This window comes from Rhamphochromis longiceps, linkage group LG1, assembly GCF_057381845.1.
Source record: "Rhamphochromis longiceps isolate RC_006_pf linkage group LG1, R_longiceps_female_GT1.1, whole genome shotgun sequence".
NCBI classification, from domain to species: Eukaryota; Metazoa; Chordata; class Actinopteri; order Cichliformes; family Cichlidae; genus Rhamphochromis; species Rhamphochromis longiceps.
The window spans coordinates 22,600,511-22,627,067 of record NC_140557.1 but is presented as its reverse complement, the minus strand read 5'-3'; the positions used below and the strand labels follow the sequence as shown (position 1 = coordinate 22,627,067).

Sequence of the window (26,557 nt, the reverse complement as noted above, 5' to 3'; positions counted from 1 at the left end):
TTTTTACCTGATTTTTGTTTCTGAGAGAAATGAGATCCACATATGAGGACATTTGTTTTAAATGTCAATAGAACAGTGGCAGTATAATGTCTTCGTATCTGGATATCAGGCCCAGTTTTGCTCATTTTGTAGAGCAAAATGTATTATTTTGGTCTAGACATCCCAAAATGCGATGTCCACATATGTGGATGCCAGGTCCTAGGAGGTTAAGAGCTTCTCATGCAGCTCTTAAATGTTCTCTCTAAAGTAAAAAGTGAGTCAAGCACTCGAAAACAGTGCACCATGACAACATTGTTTCCATAACAAAGACTAAAGAAAGCAGCAATACAGTAATAGCTTGCATACACTCGTTTATATCTTTGTATGCATCTTTAAAGTATCTTGAACTTTCAATTATCTTGGGCATTAAAGGTGAACCTGACTAGAAACTATATAGAGAGATAATTAGTGAGTGAAGAATAAAGTTTTCTTGCACATATATCATCACGGATCATGCACTGGCTTAACTTTGGTGCTATCTTGATGTTCTATGTGGTGAGCCGGTTAAAGTTTCTCATCATGCAATCATAAATTTGTCTTTTTGATTACACCCCATCAAATATCGCTCTTATGTGTTCGCACACATTGTCTTTTCATTCTGAAAGATATGAAAGGATTATTCTGTTTCCCAGCTGGTTGTGTTTTACTCAGCTGAAGAGCACTGTAGCCGCTTTAGTTGTGTTGTTCTAAATGGGCATGGAAACACTTGTAGGATTGAGCCTACTTATCTGTTAAGCACCAAAACACTTTACTACAACACACCCTCTGCTGCCAGAGTGAAAGGCTCAGAGCAAAAAATTCAACCCTGCCATCTTCGAGTAATTGCCACCACAATCAAAAATCAGATACGCTATCAAAGAGTTGAACAGACTTTAATTTTATTGGGGATGGAGGGTAAAACAAGCTGACATTTGAATAACCAAACTAACATATATGAGGTGCATAATACGAGAAGAAGAAAGTGGATGGAAAGAGTGCGAGCATGGGCAAGAGGGTGGATAAGAATGATTAAGTTGACTTAGCTGATCCTCTTCCAATATTTATTGGCCTCAACAAATTTGCTGTCGGTGCACAGGCAGGGATAAAAAATGAAGTCAAGGGATCAAGGGAAAATTCAGCAGTCAGATGAATTTTTCAGGTGGAGGGGAACTCAGAAAATGATCATCTGCGTAGCAGAGACAAAAAGGATGCAACAGTTATGAGTTCATTGTTTGCCAACATTGCTTTTGCTTTGTGCCAGTGGATTACGAATTGCTTGGCAGACAGCGGGATGAGCTGTATGTTGATAGGCAGAAACTGAAAGAAATAGAGATGAAGAATGGAAGGCTGTGGAAGAAGTTTTCATCTGTCAAGACGGGAACAAAGTTGCTGAAGGATTTACGAGATAGAAGAGAGCAAAAGGAAGCTGGTAATTGCACAGCTTCTGGCCTCGTGATATTATCTCTTCCTGACATGTGCGCATCGCCCATTGATACATGCAGGGAACATGGGGATGATGCCTTTTCACTGCCTTTGTGCCCCCCTCGTTCCTGTTACATTTCTCTCTGTCTTACTGATGACAGTTGCCAAATGACAAGGATGAATGGTGAAAGGAAGGAAGGAAATAAGGAAGGAAAGCACATTACTAAGCATCACTCCTGATTATCTCAAGCATTTCCCCAAAATGTTGAGCTCTGTCTTTTTTTGTCCTTCAACAAGTCATCTTAGACTTTAAACCTCAGGAGCTTCAAAAGGCTAATTGTTACAATAAATGCACTAACACCCTCTGTGTGTGTGTCTGTCTCTCTCCCTCAGGCTCAGTGTCTCTCAGTGTATTCCTGGTGTCTGTTGCATTCATAGTATGTGCCATTTGGCTGGTAGCTCTGTGTGGCGTCTGCACCTGGTGCCAACGTAAACTGGTAAGTTCCAATACTTATTATTCACATTTTAATGACCATGACATTTGCTTTAAGTCCCCAGCGACCCCAGCAAGAATATATTGTAGATCTTTAATAGGCATCTAGGAAATCACTGTGAAATGGAAACTGAGATGTTGGGTTTTTTCCCCTGGTGAGTAGGTGGCATCATTTATTCTAGAAATAAACTTTTGGAATAAAAATAGTTGCATAATCACTTTGCAGATTCGTGATTTCTTTTCTTTTCAAGTATAGTAAAGAAAATCTAACCAGATACATCAACTGTATCTTTGTTATATCCTACATATTTAAGTGTTTTAGAGGCAGTTGGTACAATTTGTAAGGTCTTGTTTTGGAGGATGACTGGACAAACTGGCTGAGTGTAACATCCGTTTTTTTTTAGGAAGTAAGAAGGTTGTGGAAATTCTGCTGGGCCTTCTCACTGTATGAATAATTCATTATTGGAAGGATCAGCACAGCTTTTTTAATGCCCTGCATAGAAAACAAGATTTTTCATTTATTGTGTGTCCTAACCTTCAAATGAATCGAACGTTTTTGGTGCACAGGATGAAGAAAAAAACCTCATTTTGATATGGTGGTCTTTAAAGAAAAAAAAAGATATATTACTAAATCTTGCACATTTTTATTCAAAAATAAATTAAATGTTATCTGAAATGCAAAATTTTGATATGCAAACAAAGTATGTGCTCATTTGGATGAACAGAGTGTACTGAAATAATACTCTCATGTGCAAGTTGAATGTTTTCTTTTCACTCCTCTGAGAAAATACATGTTGTGAAAGCAAAATGGCCCCAATACTGACCAGTGAATGAAAAAAAACAAACAAACAGTGTTTCTGCATGAAAATTCAAATTAATGTGATTTAACTCTTTAAAGCCTGAACTTTGAAAAAGCTGCCAGAAAATTCCTGTGAGTGTTTAATGAAGCTTCTCACAAGTAAAACAGATTTTAGATATTAATTTGTATATATGTAAGTTTTAATTTGTATAATATTTTCTGCATGCAACGTTTTACTTTTTGCAATTTATTGCTTAAATATGTTCAGTTTATTTTAGTTTTGTGGGGTTGAGGTGGGGAGATGGGGGTGTCACATTGATGAAAACTCAGTGTCAAAAACTCACAAAGACTCGTGTATTAAATATGGTTCGCTTGTCATTGCAGAGTTAAATCAGCATCAACTTAATTAATACTAGAGACTTGACATACAGCTTTCAGTTTCTCACACTGCAGATGAGAGTTGCAGATCCACTGTGACTGATGGGAAAACTTCTCAAGGTTTGGTCCTCTGCCTTATAACGGAGGGTTGAAGCAAGTCTTTCTTTACAGTCAAACTGTTTCAGAACAACATCTTGTAGCTGTGTAGAAGATTTACAGCTGTATAGACAGTCAGGGTTTCTTCTGAAATATCTGCAGCCTTAAATTGAATGTGTTTGCCTTAAATAGTGTTGTGCTTTTTCTGCGCCATGGCATTAGAAGCAGGAGAGAGGCTGTATATTTGGCTGTGGCGGCGAACATGAACAGAAACCTCTGTAACTGTGGCCGTGGCTCTGAGCCTCGTGCATCATGACAGCCGCTCCATGCTAATGATTAATATGCTAATGAGCGTCACTTTGAGCAATTGGCTGCTCGAGTAACTGTAATTCCTAATTTTGATCTGCTGGCATTTCCCCCACTTTGTCCTCTCTTTCCCCCCCTTCATGCATCTCTTTTGTCCTGTTCGCATCTCTCTCTGTTTGAATAGTGACTGTAGCACAGCAATTCATTCACCACGACAAGCTAAGAGTTAACTGAGCTATTACAGATGAAAAACACCTTCTAAGTAACATTTACAATTGCTCACGACTGAGAAACAAACCCATTTCTTATCTTTGTTTACTTTAAAGTTATCCATATCTCTCTGTGTTTTTGTGTCACCTTCTCTCTGTATAACAAATGATCTGGTTTGTATTTGTCTCTTTGTCACCTTATCACCCCGTCCTTGTCAGAATTTCACTGCTTCTCTCTGCCCTTTTCTAGTATTGTCCCTTGCTTGCATCTGTTGCAACTTTAGTTCTCCCTTCTGCTTGCTTTCTATTTCCTTAAGGTTAAATAAATAATCACAAAAATTATAAGAAATGAGGAACATACATTGTATATACACATATGTTATGTTGGGGGTGGGGGTGCAGATTTTAGATAGTGAAATCTGCAAATAGTGAGTACTATTACCTGAAAAAATAGCTAGAATCTTACCTACTGATCAAAATTTACTGTCAAAGATTTTCTGTCAGCAGATTAATAATTTCATTGACTAACCTCTTTGGCTCTAGTCAGTAAGGATAGTTCAGTATTGCTTGTAATGAACTATTTTTTCTTTCTCTGAGCGAGAAATAACAAGGACAACAGATGCATTTTAAAGGAAATCACTGGATTACAATTTTTTTTCATAACATAACAAATTCAATGTTTTCCTTTTAAAAAATCAGCTGTTGTCCATTTTTAGTACATGCCCATCCTGCTTTGTTATCTAAAGGTCATTTTAGTTGGTTTTTGGCCATTCCTTGACTCCCAGCAAAAATAAAAAAAATAGGGAACCACCCCCCCACCATCTCATGATGCTTAATCGACGTAATCAACTTTAATTTGATGCAGTGTGAAAAAAAAAATGCACAGAAATAAAAAAAATTTCAAGAATAATTAAATAGATTCAACATCTTTCTTCAACAGAATTGCAGACTGCACACATGGTATCTTCCCAAAGGAAAAAGTACTATAGCTTACTAGGGTATATTAGACTTAATAGTTACTATATACAGTAATGGACTTCTATACATTTTACATCAGATTAAAACTTTGGGTGTAAGATTCAGATAATTATTTATTATTAACTAGACATTTTAAATGAGAATAAGAAAGAAAAGTATGTCTTTGTGCCCCCCTTTTCCCTGTTAATGCCCTATCGGCCCCCCTGGCTAAACTTTGCTAGATCCACCCCTGCACAGTTACCAGCCGTCAGCTACATAGAAAAAGATCCTGGTGTAGAAAGTAATATTAAATAAATTCTAACAACAGCTTAACAAGCTTAAACGTGCTGCTGTTGTTCAGCCGCTGGTTTCTTCTTTCTGGTGCAAAGTGGGCCAAAAACAAACGGACTCGCAACAGAAAAGCCGATCAGCTGATCATTAAGCAGTTTCATGATTGAAGTAGCAGCAGGAGAGGGAGGGAGAGAGAGAGAGAAGAGGCGGTCGCTCTATATATCGGTTGTTAAGCGTAACGCAGGAATGCTTTACAAACATTCAGAGATGAACTTACACACTTGCTTTACTTCTCTCTGGGATAACTTTCTCGGAGATGAAATGTCGGTTTGGTAGCGAGGCTACAAACACACACAGCTGCTCTATCACGTGATGCACACTGCTCCGACGCGCTACGGTTATGAGCCGAGTTACGCCATGTTGCAAGTTTTGTGAGGTGCTTTTTTGATATTTAATGGATCGGATTATATTTTTTATTTCTCTCCATATATCTGATCCAGTAATTTACGTCAGTATTGGACCGATACCGATACTTAATATCGGAGTATAGAGGGAAGGAAGAGGGAGGCAGATGCATACAGGCAGGCGAGTGTGGAAGGTGCTGTTGGTCTTTGCTGAACATCCAGGTGTGTGACAAGCATAATGACTGTGTGACTTAGGAGGATGATCCAGAGGGAAGCAGGGCCACACTGCTCTGAACAGGGAATCACCCTCTGTGTCTTTCACATCTCCAGTTCATCTCATGTGACAGTTTTATCATCCTCTGCACAGCTTCATTATTCTAGATCCAGTTTCGAACCTCCCGTCTTGTCTCTTCCTGTTTCTCACTTGGCCCTCCGCTCAGTCGTACTCAGTTGCTTCTGCTTCTCCCCATCCTCCCGATCCTACCGTCTGTTTCTCACATCCTCCCACACTCTGTCAGCATTGTACCTTCTCCAACCTCTCTCCAGCCTCCTGAAGATTTTATGATTTTGCTTAATGATAGATGAGCCGCACTTGATAGCATATACTTGACTGTTATGCCATCCTTCCTTTTCTGAGTCTGTGTACATGTGTTCCAGTGCAGTGTTGTGGCTGGATGTAGGTACAGATCAGGTCAGGGCCCCAAGCGTCGCTCTCTATTGAAGATGTTTGTGGAGTTGAGTTGGACATATGAGAAGAGACATGTTGAATAATAGAGTTTATTTTAGATGCATTGGCGATAAAGTAGAATGCATAAAGAGGCCACCTGTCTGTAGGACACTGAAAGCCGAATTAAGATAAACATTCGGCTCTGTGCAGTGTCTGAAAGCCCCCAGGCTGTGAGCAGCATGATATCTTTCATTGAGTACAAGAGTTGCATTTGAACCAGAAACGGAAATGAAAAATTAGATAAATCTTTTGAAAAAGTTTGATAACTCGATCGTGTGAAAATGCACATTTGCATTGCATTTCTTCTCTAGATAGATAGATAGATAGATAGATAGATAGATAGATAGATAGATAGATAGATAGATAGATAGATAGATAGATAGATAGATAGATAGATTAGACAGCATTTTCATGTATGCATAATAATTCTGCTCTCTTTTTGGTCTTGGTTTACTGCAATGTGGGCCATTTTCAGTGACCTGTTTTGTCTAGACATGAGGAAGCTAAAATTCATTGTGTCCTCTTTCAACTCTGGAAACATCTGTTCGAAGGTTTTTCAGACTACTCTCTTAAATATTTATAAGGTTGCATTAAAAAACTCCACATGGACTAAAGTTTTGACCCAGAGAATCTTTGTTTTGTTTTTTTCATTTAACACTTAATTTAATCAAATGTTTTAACGTTTTCATCCTTAAAGATTTTTTGGTATAAGCTCTCTCTGGAGTTCTGTAAAAATCTTTTTATACTGCTGTTTTTCTCTGTAAAAATCATGTTCAAAACTCGGATTTTTATGAGAAAGTCTGTGACAGCTGCTCTGTGGTGACTTTCTCACTTTTACAGTGAGGTCCATAAGTACTTCTGCCTCTGTACACCACCAAAGTGGATTTTAAATCAAGATGTGATTGAAGTGCACCATTTCGACTTTCATCCACAGGAGTTGGCATTGCAATAAAAAACAGTGCATTGCCATTTTTAAAGACACTATTTATTTTCAGATGTGCAAATGTAATCGGCTAATTGACAAGGAGTTTCATGGCTAGTTCAATTCAGTTCAATTCAATTTTATTTATATAGCGCCAAATCGCAATAACAGTTGCCTCAAGGCACTTTATATTGCACAGTAGATCGTACAATAATAGATACAGAGAAAAACCCAACAATCATATGACCCCCTATGAGCGAGCACTTTGGCGACAGTGGGAAGGAAAAACTCCCTTTTAACAGGAAGAAACCTCCAGCAGAACCAGGCTCAGGGAGGGGCAGCGATCTGCTGCGACCGGTTGGGGTGAGAGAAGGAACACAAGATAAAGACATGCTGTAGAAGAGAGACAGAGATTAATAACAGTATGATTCAATGCAGAGAGGTCTATTAACACATAGTGAGTGAGAAAGGTGACTGCAAAGGAAAAACTCAATGCATCATGGGAATCCCCGGCAGCCTACGTCTATTGCAGCACAACTAAGGGAGGATTCAGGGTCACCTGGTCCAGCCCTAATTATATGCTTTAGCAAAAAGGAAAGTTTTAAGCCTAATCTTAAAAGTAGAGATAGTGTCTGTCTCCTGAATCCAAACTGGAAGCTGGTTCCACAGAAGAGGGGCCTGAAAACTGAAGGCTCTCCCTCCCATTCTACTTTTAAATACTCTAAGAACAACAAGTAGGCCTGCAGAGCGAGAGCGAACTGCTCTAATAGGGTGATATGGTACTACAAGGTCATTAAGAGAAGATGGGGCCTGATTATTTAAGACCTTGTATGTGAGGAGCAGGATTTTGAATTCAACTCTGGATTTAACAGGAAGCCAATGAAGGGAAGCCAAAACAGGAGAAATATGCTCTCTCTTTCTAGTCCCTGTCAGTACTCTTGCTGCAGCATTTTGGATTAGCTGAAGGCTTTTCAGTGATTTTTACGACATCTTGATAATAATGAATTACACTAGTCCAGCCTGGAAGTAATAAATGCATGAACTACTTTTTCAGCATCACTCTGAGACAGGATATTTCTGATTTTAGAGATGTTGCGCAAATGGAAGAACGCAGTCTTACATATTTGTTTAATATGTGTTTAACTGCCATAAATGTAAATTATGTCAGTTTGTTTAATTTATTGTGTTCATTTATGTTATTTATTTTCTTTATTTATTGTTCCTTTTGGGGTAGGAACTAAGGTTCATTCTGTGTTGCACACAGGCCTTTTTAAGTGACGTAAAGGGAAGTAAAAAGCATGTGCAAGAAGCTAAGTTAATAAGTTAACTAAGGCAGAAGAAGGAATAAATAAGCAGTTTAAAGTAAAAGAAAGCTGCAAAGAAGAAGAAATTGGGAATTATTTTTGTTAAGTTTTGTTCCTGAAGCGGACTCATTCCCTCACGGTTACGTGCAGCCAGCGAGGTACGTTAACTGTGTTTGTTTATCGCGTATTTGTTAACTTGGGTTTAAATGTTTATTTGTAATATTTATGTTGGTCATTCTGTACTTTTATGTAATAACAGTTTGACGGTGGATTTTATGGTGTTTCTGAGGAGAAGTGTGACAGAAGAATAAATCCATCTGTGAATGAAGAACCGTGGTGTCGTGTATTAACTGGAGGGAGTGATAGTCAAACTCGGACCTGCCCAGACTCGCCCTATCAGCGCAAATTCGACAGCTCATCAAGACGGGAACACAGATAAGCCACTGTTTAGGACACACAGGTTCATAAGGTTTTCATGAAGAAGTCTATAAGCCAGACTCTAAAGTTTTTGGTCTGAAAAGTAACACAAGAGTTGGAAACTAAAAGGAACTGTGTATAGCCTGGCAGCCACGCTGTTTCACGTATATGAATGTGCATTTACGTAAGAGATGTAAATTCATGTTCAGCTGAATAATTATAGTTGGCTCTGAAAGGGCAGAAGTAAACTTTGTACATTTTGACAGAAATTCAGTTTGTATTTATGGTTCAGTGTCTTTTAAGAACTCTGTTAAGTGTACTTACTCTGTAATATTCTACATGTATGGGCTAATTTGAATGAGAGTGACTTCATTTAGTTAAGCTCATTCTTTCAGTATTCACAAATGTTGTTGCAGCTTGCTCTTCTATGCTGCCTGTGTATATCTGTGTCTAAATAATCAAAATGTCACATACAAGTAAAGAAGCTCAGGGTGCAGTAGCTGCTCCGGAAGAAGAGACTGAGTTAGAACAGACAGGTGAATCAAATATCGGGCAAAATATAGCACCACCTGAAGAGCCTCGTAGAAGTGAAAGAGCCCGAACATTAACAGAAAAAGGAAAAGAGTTTCAGAAAGAGCAAATCAAAGGGCTATTGCTTCGCTTTGACAGCAAATATGAACGATGGAAAGCTCTGATTAAGGTAGCTAAAAGATCTGTATTAAAACAGGATCCTAGTGACATCCTACAAGAACACATCACCAGTATTCAAAGGGAATTATCTGAGTTGAACATTGCTTATGATGATTACAGAAGAATTGATCAACCAGCCCATGACATGCGTCGCAAGATGGATAACTGCATCTCGATCACAAAGACTGTAGTACAAAATGCTCAATCTGAAATGCAGGGAACAGCGGAGGAGTTGATTTGGCCAGATAATAGTTCTGTATTCTCATCATCAGCCTCCAGTGTTTCACTTCCTGCCTCTAATGGTTCTAAAGCTTCTTCTATTCACTCAAACGTATCTTCACTTAGAAGACAAGAAGCTGCTGCCGAGTATGCAGCTACACAGGCTGTACTGCAGATTATGGCTGAACAAGAGGGCCACGAAGAGAAACTGCAAAACCTTGAAGCTGAAGAGAGGTTGATCATTGCAGACCAAGAAGCAGCAGCATTAGCTCGTCGTCTTGAAGGAGAAAGGGAAGAAACTGAACGTAGGCTAGAAAGAGAGAAACAAGAGGCTGCTCTCTTAAAGAAACAGCAAGAAGAGAATGCTGCAAGAAGAAGGTCTGTAGAAAACCTAAAGAGAGAACTTGAGCGTTTGGAAAATTTGAAAAGGCTGAATGCAGCCAAAGCAAGGCTTCAAGTATATGATGAGAGTGAGCTCAGTCCAGCCCAAGGGAATGCTGCACAGAGCCTGGATCTACATAAGGTTATGCAGCCACTCAATCAGGTGAAGACTGAGGACCAGCACTCACAACCACCAAAGGATGCAGTGCTAACACATGTGCTCCACGATAGCACAGGAGAGCTCGTGAAGGTCTTAGCTGAGGCTATATCAGCAAATAGGCTACCCATTCCAGAGCCCACAGTTTTTAGTGGTGATCCACTCAAGTTTAATCATTGGAAGTCATCCTTCCAAACTCTTATTGAAAAGAAAAACATTCCAAGCTCGGAGAAAATATTCTTCCTCCAGAAATATGTTGGAGGAGCAGCTAGAGAGGCATTAGAAGGTTATTTTCTGATTGGTTCAGATACTGCATATGTTGCTGCATGGGAACTCCTCAATGAGCGATACGGCCAGCCTTTTATGATTGCCAAAGCCTGCCGAGACAAATTACATGCCTGGCCAAAGATAGCATCAAGAGAGAGCGCTGACTTAAGGAAATTTGTGGACTTTTTACGCAGTTGTGAATGTGCCATGGCTCACAATGAGAGTCTGCGTATTCTTGATGATGGCATTGAAATCCAAAAACTGACAGCCAAGTTGCCTGATTGGTTAAGCAGCAGATGGAACCGAAAAGCCACACAGTATCAGCTGGAGCATGGAAGGTTCCCAGATTTCAAGTATTTCGTAACTTTCCTGACTTTGGAGGCTAGTATTGCTTGTAACCCTGTTACATCTTACTATGCTTTGCGGCAAGGGGAGCCAGAAAGGACAAGATCTAAACCTCAGAATGTAGTGACCTCTAAGAACCAAGCAGCAAATGCAAGGATTTTTACAACTAACACCACTGAGAAGAGCATAAGCACATGTATGTTTTGTAAGAAAACAGGGCATGTCTTGCACAAGTGACGTAGACTAACTGCAAGGCCAGTTGCTGACAGAGTGAAGTTCATACAAGGTGAGAAACTGTGCTTTGGCTGTTTGAGTCCTGGCCATCAATCCAAGCATTGCAGCAACCGGATGGTCTGCGACACCTGCTCAAAGCGCCACCCCACATGCTTACATGAGGGTCGCTCAAAGCAAAAGGAAAATGACGAGACAAGTTGCAGTAAAGAAAGAAAGCCACAATCGCCGCAAGACACCACTCACGAAACCACATCCAATAGAGTTGTGCATGATGGTAACAGTGCTCAGACTTCAGCAATAGTTCCTGTTTATGCATCAATGCCAAGTGATTCAAACAAAGAAGTCCTTGTCTATGCTCTGTTAGATTCACAAAGTGATTCTTCATTCATTCTTGAAGAAGTGGTAGATGCTCTTGATGTTAATGCAGAGCCAGTCAAGTTGAAGCTGTCTACAATGTCTTCCAAGGAGACAATTGTACCATGCAAAAGACTCAAAGGTCTACAAATAAGAGGGTTATCTTCTTCTAAGAAGATCACAGTGCCAACGGTCTACACTCGTGAATTCATACCTGCCAATCGTACACACATTCCAACACCAGAGACTGCAAAGGCATGGCCTCATTTAGAGCATCTTGCGGAACACATTGCCCCGCCGAAGAAATGTGAAATCGGTCTTCTTATCGGGTATAACTGTCCACAAGCACTAATGCCTAGAGAAGTTGTATGTGGTGAGGACAACCAGCCCTTCGCACAGAAAACTGACGTAGGCTGGAGCATAGTGAGCTATGGTGATCCAGGTGAACACTACAGTGATGCAATAGGAGTAAGTCACCGCATCATTGTAAAGCAAGTGACCCCTGAACCCAAAGTAACAAGTAAGTTGAAGAGCGAAGTTCATTATGTTTGCAAAACAAGAATTAAGGAGATGACTGCTCCAGAAGACATACTTAAGGTGCTGGAATCTGACTTCAGTGAAAGGCTTGGAGAAGAGACAAATCTCTCGCAAGAAGATCTCCGGTTTTTGACTAAAATGAAAGAAGAAATTAAGCACAAAGAAGACGGACATCTTGAAATGCCTCTGCCTTTTAAACAGAGCAGGCCAGAGCTACCAAATAACAAGCCAAGTGCTGTTCAACGCCTCATGTGCTTGGAAAAGAAGCTCAAGAGAGACCAGAAATATCGGAGAGACTACATGAACTTCATGGAAGACATTATCAGTCGTGGTGAAGCAGAAAAGGTCCCAGAAAAAGAGCTTGATAAACGATCAGCTTGGTATATTCCCCACCATGGCGTATAGCACCCTCAAAAGCCAGAGAAACTGCGAGTGGTCTTTGATTGCTCGGCAAGATTTCAAGACATGTCATTGAATGACTACCTTCTTACAGGGCCAGAGCTCACAAACACCTTGGTGGGAGTTCTTTGTAGATTTCGAAAGGGCCCAGTCGCTATTATGTGTGATGTGGAACGAATGTTTCATCAATTCCATGTAAAGCCTGAAGACCAAGACTACTTGAGGTTCTTATGGTGGGAGAATGGTGATCTTGAGTCTCCGCCATCAGTTTTTCGGATGAAAGTCCATTTGTTTGGAGCAGCTTCCTCACCTGGCTGTGCCAATTTTGGACTTAAACATCTAGCCACAGAAGGTCAAGATCGATTTAACCAAAGCACTGTCAAGTTCATCCGAAGAAATTTTTATGTTGATGATGGACTGGTGAGTGTAAGGTCTGATGCTGAGGCAATCAAGCTGATCAAGGAAGCAAGAGAGCTTTGCAGCACAGGCAAGCTTAGACTACACAAGTTCATTTCTAACAGCAAGAAGGTATTGGAGTCAATACCAAAGGAAGAGTGTGCAGACAGTGTCAAAGAACTGGACGTAGATTTAGGGGAGCCACTCCTAGAAAGAGCACTGGGCGTGCAATGGTGCGTATCCTCTGATGACTTTCAGTTCAGAGTAACTGTCAAGAAACACCCAATGACGAGAAGGGGAGTGCTATCCACAGTAGCTTCCATCTACGATCCTTTGGGTTTCGTAGCACCGTTTGTTTTGCGTGGGAAGTTGATCTTGCAACAGTTGAGTCGAGAGAAAGCTAGTTGGGATGAACCACTTTCAGAGGAGTGCAGATCACAGTGGCAGTCATGGTTACAAGATCTCCATAACTTGTGTCAAGTAAAGATTAAGAGGTGCTACATACCAGCAAGCTTCATAGATGTCAAGCAGTACGAGTTACATCACTTCTCAGATGCTAGCTTCACAGGTTATGGGGAGTGCACTTATCTAAGAGCAGTGGACTCTAATGGCAGCGTACACTGCTCACTTGTCATGGGGAAAGCACGTGTTGCCCCCACTAAGGTCACAACAGTTCCAAGGCTTGAGTTGTCTGCAGCAGTGGTTGCTGCGAAGATGGGTGCCATCTTAAAACATGAGCTCGAAATAGACAACCTTAAGGAATATTATTGGACTGATTCAAAGGTTGTTCTCGGGTACATTAATAATGATGCCAGACGCTTTCATGTTTTCGTGGCAAATAGGATCCAGAGAATCAAAGCCACCACAGATGTCAACCAGTGGTATCATGTGCAGTCCGAAGACAATCCGGCGGACCATGCTTCGAGAGGGTTATCGGCAGATCGGCTCGTTGCTTCAAATTGGTTCACTGGCCCAGACTTTCTGTGGGAAAGGGAGCTACCCACAAGAGATGCTAAGGTGGGAGAGGTTAGTGATACTGATCCAGAACTTCGAAGGGCTCAGGTGCTCAACACCAGCGCAAGGATAAATAGAACATTGTTGGACCGCCTGACTAAGTTTTCTGACTGGAAAAGAGTTGTTAAGGCTATTGCTTGTCTTAAACGTCATGCTAAGCAAGTTAAGGGTCTTAGTCCCAAACTCAATGGAAGTACAAGTGTTGAGGAAAGACAACAAGCTGAACTTTTCCTAATCAGATTGGTCCAAACAGAAGTATTCAGCAGTGAAATCAAGAATTTACAGCAATCCAAGGACGTAAAATCCAAAGACAAAGCAAACAAGCTATGCAAATTAAGTCCATTTTTGGATGAGCAGGGTGTGCTGAGAGTAGACGGACGCTTAACAAGAAGTGATCTTCATACACATGTTAAACATCCTGCTATTCTGCCAAAAACAAGTCACGTGTCTTCTTTATTGATCAAGCATTATCATGAGAAAGTACAGCATCAAGGAAGAGGTATGACTGTAAATGAGTTGCGATCTAATGGGATATGGGTCATTGGATGCAGCAGTGCAGTTGCCTCACATATCTTTAAGTGCGTCACATGCAGAAAGTATAGAAGGAACATACAAGATCCAAAAATGGCAGACTTGCCAGAGGACAGAATGGAAATGACCCCTCCATTCACATATTGTGGCATGGATTGCTTTGGACCATTCTATGTGAGGGATGCAAGAAAGGAACTGAAGAAGTATGGTCTTCTCTTCACTTGTATGTGTTGCAGAGCTGTACATATCGAAATGCTTGATGACCTCAGTTCAGATGCCTTCATCAATGCATTGCGCGTATTCATTGCAATACGTGGGAATGTAAGGCAGTTGAGATGTGATCAAGGTACCAACTTTGTGGGTGCAAAAAGAGAGTTCATGGACTCAATGAAGAACTGGGATCATGAGCAGGTGAAGGAATATGGCTGTGAGTTTGTAATGAATCCCCCATCATCAAGCCATATGGGAGGAATTTGGGAGAGGCAAATAAGGACAATCAGAAGTGTTCTAACAGCAATTCTTGATCAGTCTGCTAAAAGACTTGACACCGCCTCACTTAGGACTTTTTTGTATGAAGTGATGGCTATTATAAATAGCAGACCGCTGACAACAGAGCACCTGAATGATCCAACAAGTCTTGAACCGCTCACACCAAATCACATTCTTCTGATGAAGTCTAACATCATATTGCCACCTCCGGGTCAGTTCGTGAGTCAAGATTTATACCTGCGTAAGAGATGGCGTCAGGTGCAGTTCTTGGCGAATGAGTTTTGGACAAGGTGGAGGAGGGAGTACCTTCTTAATCTCCAGCAAAGACAGATATGGCATGGGGATAAAAGGAACACCAATGTCAATGACATTGTTATTCTTCAAGAGGACAGTGCTCCGCGAAATCACTGGAGACTAGCAAGAGTCACGGAGGTGTACCCCAGCTCTGATGGAAGGGTCAGAAAGGTAAAGCTGTTGGTTAGTGACTCAACTTTGGACAAACAGGGAAAACGCACAACTAGGCCAGTTTATCTTGAAAGGCCAGTGCAAAAAATAGTACTACTTGTTGTCCAGTGCTTTCAACACCATCAGGCCGACCCTCCTGGGTGATAAGTTAGCAGCGATGCAGGTGGATGCTTCTCTGGTGTCCTGGATTGTTGATTACCTGACAGGAAGACCACAATATGTACGTCTCCCACAGTGTGTGTCTGACAAGGTGATTAGCAACACAGGGGCACCACAGGGGACTGTCCTCTTCACCCTCTACACCACAGACTTCAGCCACTGCACAGAGACCTGCCATCTTCAGAAGTTTTCTGATGACTCTGCGGTGGTTGGATGCATCAGCAGGGATGATGAGACAGAGTACCGGGCTGTGGTCGACTCCTTTGTCACGTGGTGTGAGCAGAATCATCTGCAGCTCAACGTGGCAAAGACCAAGGAACTGATCGTGGACTTCAGGAAGACCAGGAAACACTTGACCCCTGTTTCAATCCAGGGGGTCAGTGTTGACATTGTGGAGGACTATAAATACCTTGGAGTACACATTGACAATAAACTGGACTGGGCTAAAAACACCACAGCACTTTACAGGAAGGGCCAGAGTCGTCTCTATTTTTTGAGGCGACTGAGGTCCTTCAACATCTGCCAGAAAATGCTGAGGATTTTCTATGAGTCTGTGGTGGCCAGTGCGATCCTCTATGCTGTTGCATGCTGGGGGAGCAGGCTGAGGGTCGCAGATGCCAACAGACTTAATAAACTGATCCGTAAGGCCAGCAATGTTGTGGGGATGGAGCTGGACTCCCTCAAGGTGGTGTCGGAGAGGCGGATGCTGTCCAAGATAAAGACAATGTTGGATAACACCTCCCACCCACTCCATGACATGTTGGTCAGTCACAGGAGCTCGTTCAGTGAGAGACTGAGATTACCGAATAGCACCACTGAACGACACAGGAAATCATTCCTGCCTGTGGCCATCTCCCTGTACAACGCATCCACTTAACACACTGTTTGCTGCTACAACTACACATGTTTCTTTTCCAAATATTTATTTATAAGTGACTTATGTATGTATGTATGTATATATATGTATATATTGTACTATTCTTAGTTAGCGTATTGTCTGTCTTGTCTTAATGTTGGTTTAAAATGGAGCACTGTAACAAAAAATAATTTCCCCCAGGGATCAATAAAGTATTCTGATTCTGATTCTGATTATAACTTGAAGATGCAAATCTGTGAAGAAATCTCAAGTTGAGATTTGGTGGGAGTTTAACTGCCATAAATGTAAATTATGTCAGTTTGTTTAATTTATTGTGTTCATTTATGTTATTTATTTTCTTTATTTATTGTTCCTTTTGGGGTAGGAACTAAGGTTCATTCTGTGTTGCACACAGGCCTTTTTAAGTGACGTAAAGGGAAGTAAAAAGCATGTGCAAGAAGCTAAGTTAATAAGTTAACTAAGGCAGAAGAAGGAATAAATAAGCAGTTTAAAGTAAAAGAAAGCTGCAAAGAAGAAGAAATTGGGAATTATTTTTGTTAAGTTTTGTTCCTGAAGCGGACTCATTCCCTCACGGTTACGTGCAGCCAGCGAGGTACGTTAACTGTGTTTGTTTATCGCGTATTTGTTAACTTGGGTTTAAATGTTTATTTGTAATATTTATGTTGGTCATTCTGTACTTTTATGTAATAACAGTTTGACGGTGGATTTTATGGTGTTTCTGAGGAGAAGTGTGACAGAAGAATAAATCCATCTGTGAATGAAGAACCGTGGTGTCGTGTATTAACTGGAGGGAGTGATAATGTGCATTGAAGGTTCCTCACAGCGTTACTGGAGGCCGAGGTAATGCCATCCAGAGTAAGAATCTGGTTAGACACCATATTTCTAAGCTTTTCAGGGCCAAGTACAATAACCTCGGTTTTATCTGAATTAGGAAGCAGAAGGTTAGTGGCCGTCCAGGTCTTTATGTCTTTAAGACATTCCTGCAGTTTAACTAATTGGTGTGTGTTACCTGGCTTCATGGATAGATAGACCTGGGTGTCATCTGCATAGCAGTGAAAATGTATACTATGTCTTCTAATGATACTGCCTAAGGGAAGCATGTATAATGTAAACAGAATTAGTCCTAGGACTGAACCCTGTGGAACTCCATAATTGACCTTAGTGCGTGAAGAGGACTCTCCATTTACATGCACAAATTGGAGTCTATTAGATAGATATGATACAAACCACTGCAGCGCAGTACCTGAAATACCTACAGCGTGCTCTAACCGCGCTACTAGAATATTATGGTCAACAGTATTGAACACTGCACTAGAGCAGGGCGATATGACCAAAAATATTTATCACGATATACATTTGAAAATTTGCGATAACGATATAACTGACGATATAATTGACACTAGACAAAATACTTTACAACTCCACAACTTTATTAGTGCAAAAAAAAACCCATCAATGTATTTTCACTTAAACAAGCAGCTGTTTTTTCTTTGCATTAAAGTTATATAAAAATGTAACTGTGCAAATGCAAATTCCTTGCTGACAGTTTAACCAAAAGGCATTTCCAGTGAAAACCATAACCCTAACCATGTAGACTATCCACAAAACTTAACCCTCCTGTTATGTTGGTTTCCAGGAACACTAATTATGTTCCTGGGTCAATTTGACCTGGGGCATGTTTACTCATCCAAAAGTGTCAGAAACACTGGCATTGATTATTTTACAGTTTTGTTTTATAATTTAGATTTTTTTTTTTTTTTCTGTAGTGATGCAGATGACATATGACATCTCTTCTGTTCTGGGTGAATCTGACCCGCAACATAACAGGAGGGTTAAAAAGAGGTTATATACACACACAATACGGTAATATTATGTTGAAGCACAGTACGTATCACTCCGTGAGGCTCCTGCCTATGATAGCCGTAATGCTCCGACAATCCATCAAGCATTGCGGGTTCGTAGCTTAGCAAAGTCGTACTGAAACATTTGACAGATTTTTGAGCGCCGTGTACATAAAATCATTTCGAGGTCAGTAAACACAACCAGAATTCATACATAAGGCACACGGGATTATAAGGGGCACTGTCGATTTTCAGAAAAATCAAAGGATTGATTTTAAGTGTGAGTTTGTCAACCTAAAACAAATGGGATGTTACAGTTAAAGCCTGGCAAAGGATCTCAAGGGAGGAAACACAGCATTTGTTTCCTCTCTTAAAGATGACAGTCTGCACTTTAGCCACATCTTTATTGTTTGAATTAAAATCCACTGTGGATGATGTGTACATATAATGTAAGGAAGAGCAGCACAGCAAATCCTGATGTCAGACTGTCCTCATCATTTCTTTATGTTACCTACATGGCTGCGGGACGAGTAGCTGTTAAGTGTGTCACTAGCAGTATGTCTGCCCTGGGTGTGAACTCACTGCTCAGCCGGCTTTTAAATTTGTATGTTTTCTACATTTGTAGGGTCCCTCAAACAGCAGGAAAAGTACAAGTAGTACACAATATAATGTTTGTGTTCAAGCAACACCACTATGGCTGCTTTTCTCTCGGCCTGACATTAAAATTCACCTTTGTTTGTCGAAGCTGTGACGAGAGTGCAGGAAGGAATCACGTCACACCTTCAGCCTCAAACAGCTTCTAAGAGACACACTGAGAAAAAGCAAGAAAACGAGAAAAAGATTAAAATAATATAAATACCTGCCCTTCAACACTCAATTAGTCAGCATTTGTGAAATTAATGTTAAATTTAAAATGTCACCACCACATTTCAAGTTTGAGTTTTTTACCCCTCTGGCATGGTGCGATATTCTTATTAATAGTCCGTAGAGAGGATTGGTATATATTTTTTATGAAAATATGCATATGTAATTAAAACGCATGTCAAGTTGATTTTGTGGATAATTAATTACAGCAACAGATGGTAATGTAGCTGAAATCTTCAAATAGGAACGAGTCCAACATGTAATTTGCCTCAAAGCAAACATAAAAAAGTCTAACAGCAATTTTATGTCTTGCCTATTTGGTGGACACTTTATTACATATGTGCACCTCATGTCGTTGTCGTGAGCTTATAATGGAAAAACATTATGTAAGAAGCGAGAGTCGGTGTGACTCAGCGGGAAAGAGCTCAGTGTTATCACCCCCAAGAGTTTAATAAATACGGAGTTCAATAAAACATAGAGGTCAATAACTGTAACTACTGTATATTGCTTTGCTGAAAGCACTATCCATTAAGTAGAAAATATTTGCACAGAGTAGGTAAGATACGGTTTATAAGCCATCGCAGCAGCAATGTATGCAGTTACGTTGCCCGGTTGGAATTTCACCGTCTCCCAAATGAGCTGGCTTCACCTTAAAAAGCAGCTGTTTTCGGTTTGAGAGGAAACCCTTTAGATTTCCAGTCTGTAAATGTGTTTTTTTCCCTTTTATATAAGATCTGACATATCATTGTTTCATATCATATCACAGATTTTTTCGATGCCGAGGTTTAATTGCATGACCCGCAGCTTTTTTATATATGGTACAGCCCAGCATCTGATTTCACCTACTGCGACACTACAGTAAAGGCATGTCAGTTAGATTTCCATTACATTTTATTGACTCTTCCTGGCAGCGATGGAGAATTTAACTTATTTGTTCAATCTTAACTATCAAAACATGCACAGCAATCTCCACAAGCACGGGAAGCTTTTTCAGAAAACAAAAGCTGTTGTAGACCCAAAAACTACTTTGATTTTTTTGAGGAGACACACATCACAGCATAGGCGCAGTGGTGATATGTGCAGGCCCTCCAGCTATGCTGTAACTACAGCTTCAGCTGTAATAAACAATGCGGTGGCACCTCCGAAGGCTTTCACGAATGACTTCCTGTTTTGAAATCTTGAGTTATCTCATTATCTTAATGTGTCTGATTTCACTTTAAGTCTGATGTAGCCTGCAGCTGCGCTGTGTGTGTGTGTCTGCGTGTGTGCTTCTTGTGTGCGAAAACATTTTTGCCCATGTATCATGCATGTGAGATTGTGTATTTGCATCTCATTTTAGTTAAGTGGTCCCTGGCATCAAACCAGTGTGCACTCTTCCCTCATTTATTACATTTTACAACATGTGTTGGAACCTGATGTTATTCTAAAAACCTGAGTAATGAACACTTGACTTGCACAGATGCCTTTATAAACGATGAGAAACACGCCTCTAAGATGTGTGTCCCTCTTACTCTCTCTGTCTCTCTCGTGTCTTTGCAGGGGAAGAGGAATAAGCCCGGGATGGAGGCTGCCAGCTCTCCAGATTCAGTGAGAGGTCGAGGGGAAAATAAAGCCATCAAGTAGGTGTCAGGGAGGGAGTAGATGGGGCACGTGGGAATAATGTATGATGTGGTGATAGTATCACATTTAAACAGCTATTTGTGATTGCAAACTAATCTTGTAGCTCTGTGCGTGGACTCAAATGCTTTCCCTGAAATTATGCCCTAAAGATAGTGAGCATTTATCATATATATATACCGTATTTCCCGGACTACAAAGCGCACCTAAATATTAGCCGCACAAGCTAAAATCAGGGGAAAATCCTGTTTTGTACATACATTAGCCGCACCTGACCAAAAGCCGCAGGTGTTTCAATGTTGACTTATCATATGTAAGAGAATATGCACAAAGGGAATTGTCAGGAAAGAGATGGCTGTTTGGAGACATCACTTTTATTAATATTTTGAAAAACAAGTTATGGGTACATATTTGCACATGTAGTACATAACAGTAGCCTACAGCACACCAGAAAAATAGATTCGGACTACCTTTTAGGCTCAGGTGCAGTGACACAGCTTTAACAAGAAGAAAAGTCAGTCATTCACCATCTTTCTCTTCTTCCTGCGCACTAAAACCACCAAAGTCCTCTTCTCCAGTGTCGGATACAAACAGGCTCAGGATGGCTTCGTCATCCACTCTTCTTCTCTCCTTCGTTGTCACTTTCAAAACCAAAGAAATCCTCATTGTCAGTGTCAGAGTCGAACACCCTCAGAAGGGCCGTGGCGGTGTCCTCCTCTCCATCATGCAGCAGTCCAGCCCTTCAAAATCCGTTGGTGATCGTGGATGTTTTCACACTTTTCCACGCTGTCAGAATCCACCGGTGGAGTTGGGCATAACTTGCTTTTTGGGCATAACTTGCAAGTTTATCGCCGCTCATCATCCACGCCTCCCGCTGAACGCGTAGCGCTACTTTGAAGTTTGTTTTTCGCGCTACTTCGTACGGCACTACGTTGCCTGGCGGACGGACATGTGACTAACATACCACTCTTGAACCCCGATCCTTCCGCCAGGCAACGTAGTGCCGTACAACAGCGGAACACACAAAACAAATCGTCTTACGATATGACAAAAATCACGGACAATCCATAGAAAAGCCGCACCTGACTAAAAGCCGCAGGGTTCAAAGCTTGTGCAAAAAGTAGCGGCTTATAGCCCGACATTTACGGTATATATATATATATATATACATATATATATATATATACATACGATGTGTGACGCTGCTACTGTGCCCATAAAAAAAAAACTACCTGATTTAAATTTGTCCTTGGGCAGCTCTGGACCACTTCCAACATTGCTGCTATTTTTAGATCACTCTTTGAAAATCATGTTCTGACCTCCTGGTCTGCTGATGTAAATCAAAGGCTGCATTATGGTAAATGGTCTTTACCTTATATTTAAACCCCTCCCCAATTTTTTGACATAGCAACAGCCTGCTCACCGTTTGCTCTAGTTGGAATAAATAGAAATAAGCACACTAAGCTAATTGTTAAGATTAGGATATCGACAGCTATGAATATACTTCTGCCCCTGTTTCAAATATAATTAAGCATTATTGAATACAAGAGGGTGACGCTAACAACTTGCCACAAATCTATTAGCTTTTTTGAGCTATTTCCTTTGACGTTTTTATTCTGAGTGCATACCTGACTTGTTTTTTTTTTGGTGTTTTAAATTCATACTGACTTTTCTCCCTTGCCTCCTTATCTCCTTTGTTTTGTTTCCTCATCATTGACAGCGTGATAAAACACACAGGTCACGTCCTTCCATCCTCCTCCTTTCTGAGCGTTTTGACCTACTTTTCATGATACTGGGTGACCATAAACTTGTAGTCATCCTGTAGCCAAATTCATGTTAAATTTATTTTAAAAGTATTTAAAAAGAGTATTTTTCTTTTTAGATTTTCTTTTTAATTTATTTATCAACATTTCTCGAGATCTGCTTTGTTTTCTCTTCTTTATATATGTCTGTGATTGTTTACTGCTCTCACCTGTCTCACCTTTTGCTTTCTCTCTGGCTACAGCGATCTAGACAGAGACTTTTGGAATAACAATGACAGCAGCAATGTCCAACAGAGGTGGAGCTCCTACCCACCCAAGGAGTTCCTCTTAAACATGTCTCCCTATGCACCCTACGGAGACCCCCGCCTCACGCCCAAGTGAGTCTCATTCATGTCTGGTAAGGGACTCCTCTGTCTGGGCAGGGCTGTAATGAACAGGGGCTTCTGTACAACGCTGTAGGAGTGGTCAACATAATAAAATCTTTTGCTCTTTGAGGTCATAGGTATGAGACAAATAGCACAAAAATATTCCAAATCAAAGGCTGATCAATACACAACTCAGAGCAGTGAAAAGATCACATTTAATAGCCTAAAGCATAGGTGTCAAACTCTGGCCCGTGGGCCAAATTTGGCCCGCAGCCTAATTACATTTGTCCCGCGAAGCCATACCAAATTACTATTAGAGCTGGCCTACTGGTATTATACAGCTAATATATATATTGTTTAGTATTAAGCTTTGCTTGTTCCATATTCAGTTTTTCATCAAAACTTGTTTGAGTCCATAAGAAAAGATTCATTCTTATATCTAGAGGAAGATTTTTTTTTCAATAAATATTAACGTTAGCCTGCGACTTTGTTCCAGTTTTGAATTTTGGCCCACTGTGTATTTGAGTTTGACACCCCTGGCCTAAAGGGAAACAGAAAGCCTGATTTTGTAACGCTGTCAGATCACATATCTTTTAAATGGAATTCTCCCCTCTTCCCCGGTAATCCTCATGTTTTTGCATTCAGGCATGTCCACAGTGAGGTGGTGTTTAGTATGCACTGCTGGCCATACAGCAGCTGATAGAGATGTGCAGCACCATCCCTTAATATCTGTGATTCCTTGGGCTGCGCTGACACTAACTAAAATTATGCACAATTTCCAAACTGCTGCTTTCAGACAGAAAGGCTGCAGTTGTATAGGAGTTTGAGCCCTGTGTCTTTAAAACAATACAGAAGAGTAAACTGGGGAAGCAACAGTATAGTTTGCTCTTAAATCACATACAGCGTGTACAAATGAATGTCTTTGATAGCTCCACTGCTTACAGCCCTGCTAACTTCACCTGGGTAGACCCTCCCTACCTCTCACCTGCAGCCCATGGACTGTTACCATGGAGACGGACAACCCTCAGAGAAAAGATCCCACTGTTTAACAAAACTTTTCCCCATTCCCCACTCAACGCCAAATATTAAAATCTTCTTTTCAGGATTGTGTAATAAATAACCAACATCCACAGAGGGTTGAACGTAGTGCACTAAGAAAATGAGTTTTTCAGTTTTTGTCAGGATTACTTTGACATTCAGAGAAGTACAGTGGGGCAAAAAAGTATTTAGTCAGCCACCGATTGTGCAAGTTCCCCCACTTAAAATGATGACAGAGGTCAGTAATTTGCACCAGAGGTACACTTCAACTGTGAGAGACAGAATGTGAAAAAAAAAATCCATGAATTCACATGGTAGGATTTGTAAAGAATTTATTCGTAAATTAGGGTGGAAAATAAGTATTTGGTCACCTCAAACAAGGAAAATCTCTGGCTCTCACAGACCTGTAACGTCTTCTGTAAGAAGCTTTTCTGTCCCCCACTCGTTACCTGTATGAATGGCACCTGTTTGAACTCATCATCTGTATAAAAGACACCTGTCCACAGCCTCAAACAGTCAGACTCCAAACTCCGCCATGGCCAAGACCAAAGAGCTTTCGAAGGACACCAGGAAAAGTATTGTAGACCTGCACCAGACTGGGAAGAGTGAATCTACAATAGGCAAGCAGCTTGGTGTGAAAAAATCAACTGTGGGAGCAATCATCAGAAAATGGAAGACATACAAGACCACTGATAATCTCCCTCGATCTGGGGCTCCACGCAAGATCTCATCCCGTGGGGTCAAAATGATCATGAGAACGGTGAGCAAAGATCCCAGAACCACACGGGGGGACCTGGTGAATGACCTGCAGAGAGCTGGGACCAAAGTAACAAAGGTCACCATCAGTAACACACTACAACGGCAGGGAATCAAATCCCGCAGTGCCAGACGTGTTCCGCTGCTGAAGCCAGTGCATGTCCAGGCCCGTCTGAAGTTTGCCAGAGAGCACATGGATGATACAGCAGAGGATTGGGAGAATGTCATGTGGTCAGATGAAACCAAAGTAGAACTTTTTGGTATAAACTCAACTCGTCGTGTTTGGAGGAAGAAGAATACTGAGTTGCATCCCAAGAACACCATACCTACTGTGAAGCATGGGGGTGGAAACATCATGCTATGGGGCTGTTTTTCTGCCAAGGGGACAGGACGACTGATCCGTGTTAAGGACAGAATGAATGGGGCCATGTATCGTGAGATTTTGAGCCAAAACCTCCTTCCATCAGTGAGAACTTTGAAGATGAAACGAGGCTGGGTCTTCCAACATGACAATGATCCAAAACACACCGCCCGGGCAACAAAGGAGTGGCTCCGTAAGAAGCATTTGAAAGTCCTGGAGTGGCCTAGCCAGTCTCCAGACCTCAACCCCATAGAAAATCTGTGGCGGGAGTTGAAAGTCCGTGTTGCTCGGCGACAGCCCCAAAACATCACTGCTCTCGAGAAGATCTGCATGGAGGAATGGGCCAAAATACCAGCTACTGTGTGTGCAAACCTGGTAAAGACCTATAGTAAACGTTTGACCTCTGTCATTGCCAACAAAGGTTATGTTACAAAGTATTGAGTTGTATTTTTGTTATTGACCAAATACTTATTTTCCACCCTGATTTACTAATAAATTCTTTACAAATCCTACCATGTGGATTCATGGATTTTTTTTTTCACATTCTGTCTCTCACAGTTGAAGTGTACCTCTGGTGCAAATTACTGACCTCTGTCATCATTTTAGGTGGGGGAACTTGCACAATCAGTGGCTGACTAAATACTTTTTTGCCCCACTGTATGATTATTTGCTTTCTGGCTGACATGACATGATACTACTCATGTAGTATGTTTTATTAAGAGCTAAAGCTTCTTTTTTCAAACTGAGAATGAACTAAGGGGCTGCACCAGAATCCAGTAAAAAATAAATAAATAAGGGAGGATTACTTTGGAGTGTAGCATGCAAAATAGTAAATCCCCTTTAAATATAAATCTGCAGTCAAGATGTGGTCAGATTAGCTTGAGTTCAGAGGTCTGAAGAAAAAGTGACTTCTTCAGCAAAACATGTAATAGGCACACCGGTCCAGTTTGTCCATTTCATGCTTTGCCTCTCCAAAACGTGAACATGCAGAAGTTGTATTGTGCATGCAGAAGTTGAATTACCAGCGGAGATGATGTATGAAGTTCATTTCAGGGTGCCTAATTGCCAGAAACGATTAAGCTGTGCGGCTAATATGTATTTACATGTAAATGCGTTCATAATGTCTAATAAAATGCTTTCCTGTGATTATTTTCATGTGGGCTTGAAATAAAATGTTTCCCTCTGTTGTTACTGCAACTTCTGCATGTGTATCTGTTTCACATTTTGGAGAGGCAAAGCGTGAAATGGACGCAGTGGACCAGCATGACCAGCATGTAATATTTGTAATATCGGGTTGTAATGTTGGTCCAGGATCAACATTGCATCTGACCAATCACGTTGTTGTGATGTCATAACTTTGGAATGTGGAGCAAAAAGAAAAAAGAAGCTTTTGTTAATATAAAACCCTCTTCATGAAAAAAAATTATTAACATTTCCAGTGTTTTCTTTATTAATTTGAACAGTGTAATAAATATATTATCAAGTTAGGTTTCCTAGCCAGATTTATGTTACTGATATTAGTATGCCAGTGATAGTTTTTAATAGCGTTAGCTATTTTTTTGGCTAATGCTAAGACATTGTGACTCGTCAGTTGCTATGTTGATTCTGGACTACAATTGTTATGATGATAGGAGGATAGTAACAACACCAATTCGTTGATATTATGCTCAGTTTTTCCACTGAAGAAGAAGTGAA

At 40.8% G+C, this 26,557-nt stretch overlaps 1 protein-coding gene across 4 annotated transcripts in view; it reads left to right on the top strand.

The window, feature by feature from the left end:
- syt7b (synaptotagmin VIIb) overlaps positions 1–26,557 on the top strand; it is a 135,655-nt gene that overhangs the window by 51,750 nt on the left and 57,348 nt on the right. For 3 of the 4 annotated variants that reach the window (XM_085402667.1, XM_085402666.1, XM_085402669.1), the window contains exons 2-4: positions 1,834–1,937; positions 20,502–20,581; positions 22,585–22,719. In XM_085402667.1, the coding sequence (XP_085258793.1) occupies positions 1,834–1,937; positions 20,502–20,581; positions 22,585–22,719 (319 nt within the window). Of the gene's footprint in view, positions 1–1,833; positions 1,938–16,085; positions 16,850–20,501; positions 20,582–22,584; positions 22,720–26,557 lie in introns of those variants that run through there. The other variant, XM_085402668.1, reaches the window with a different exon arrangement.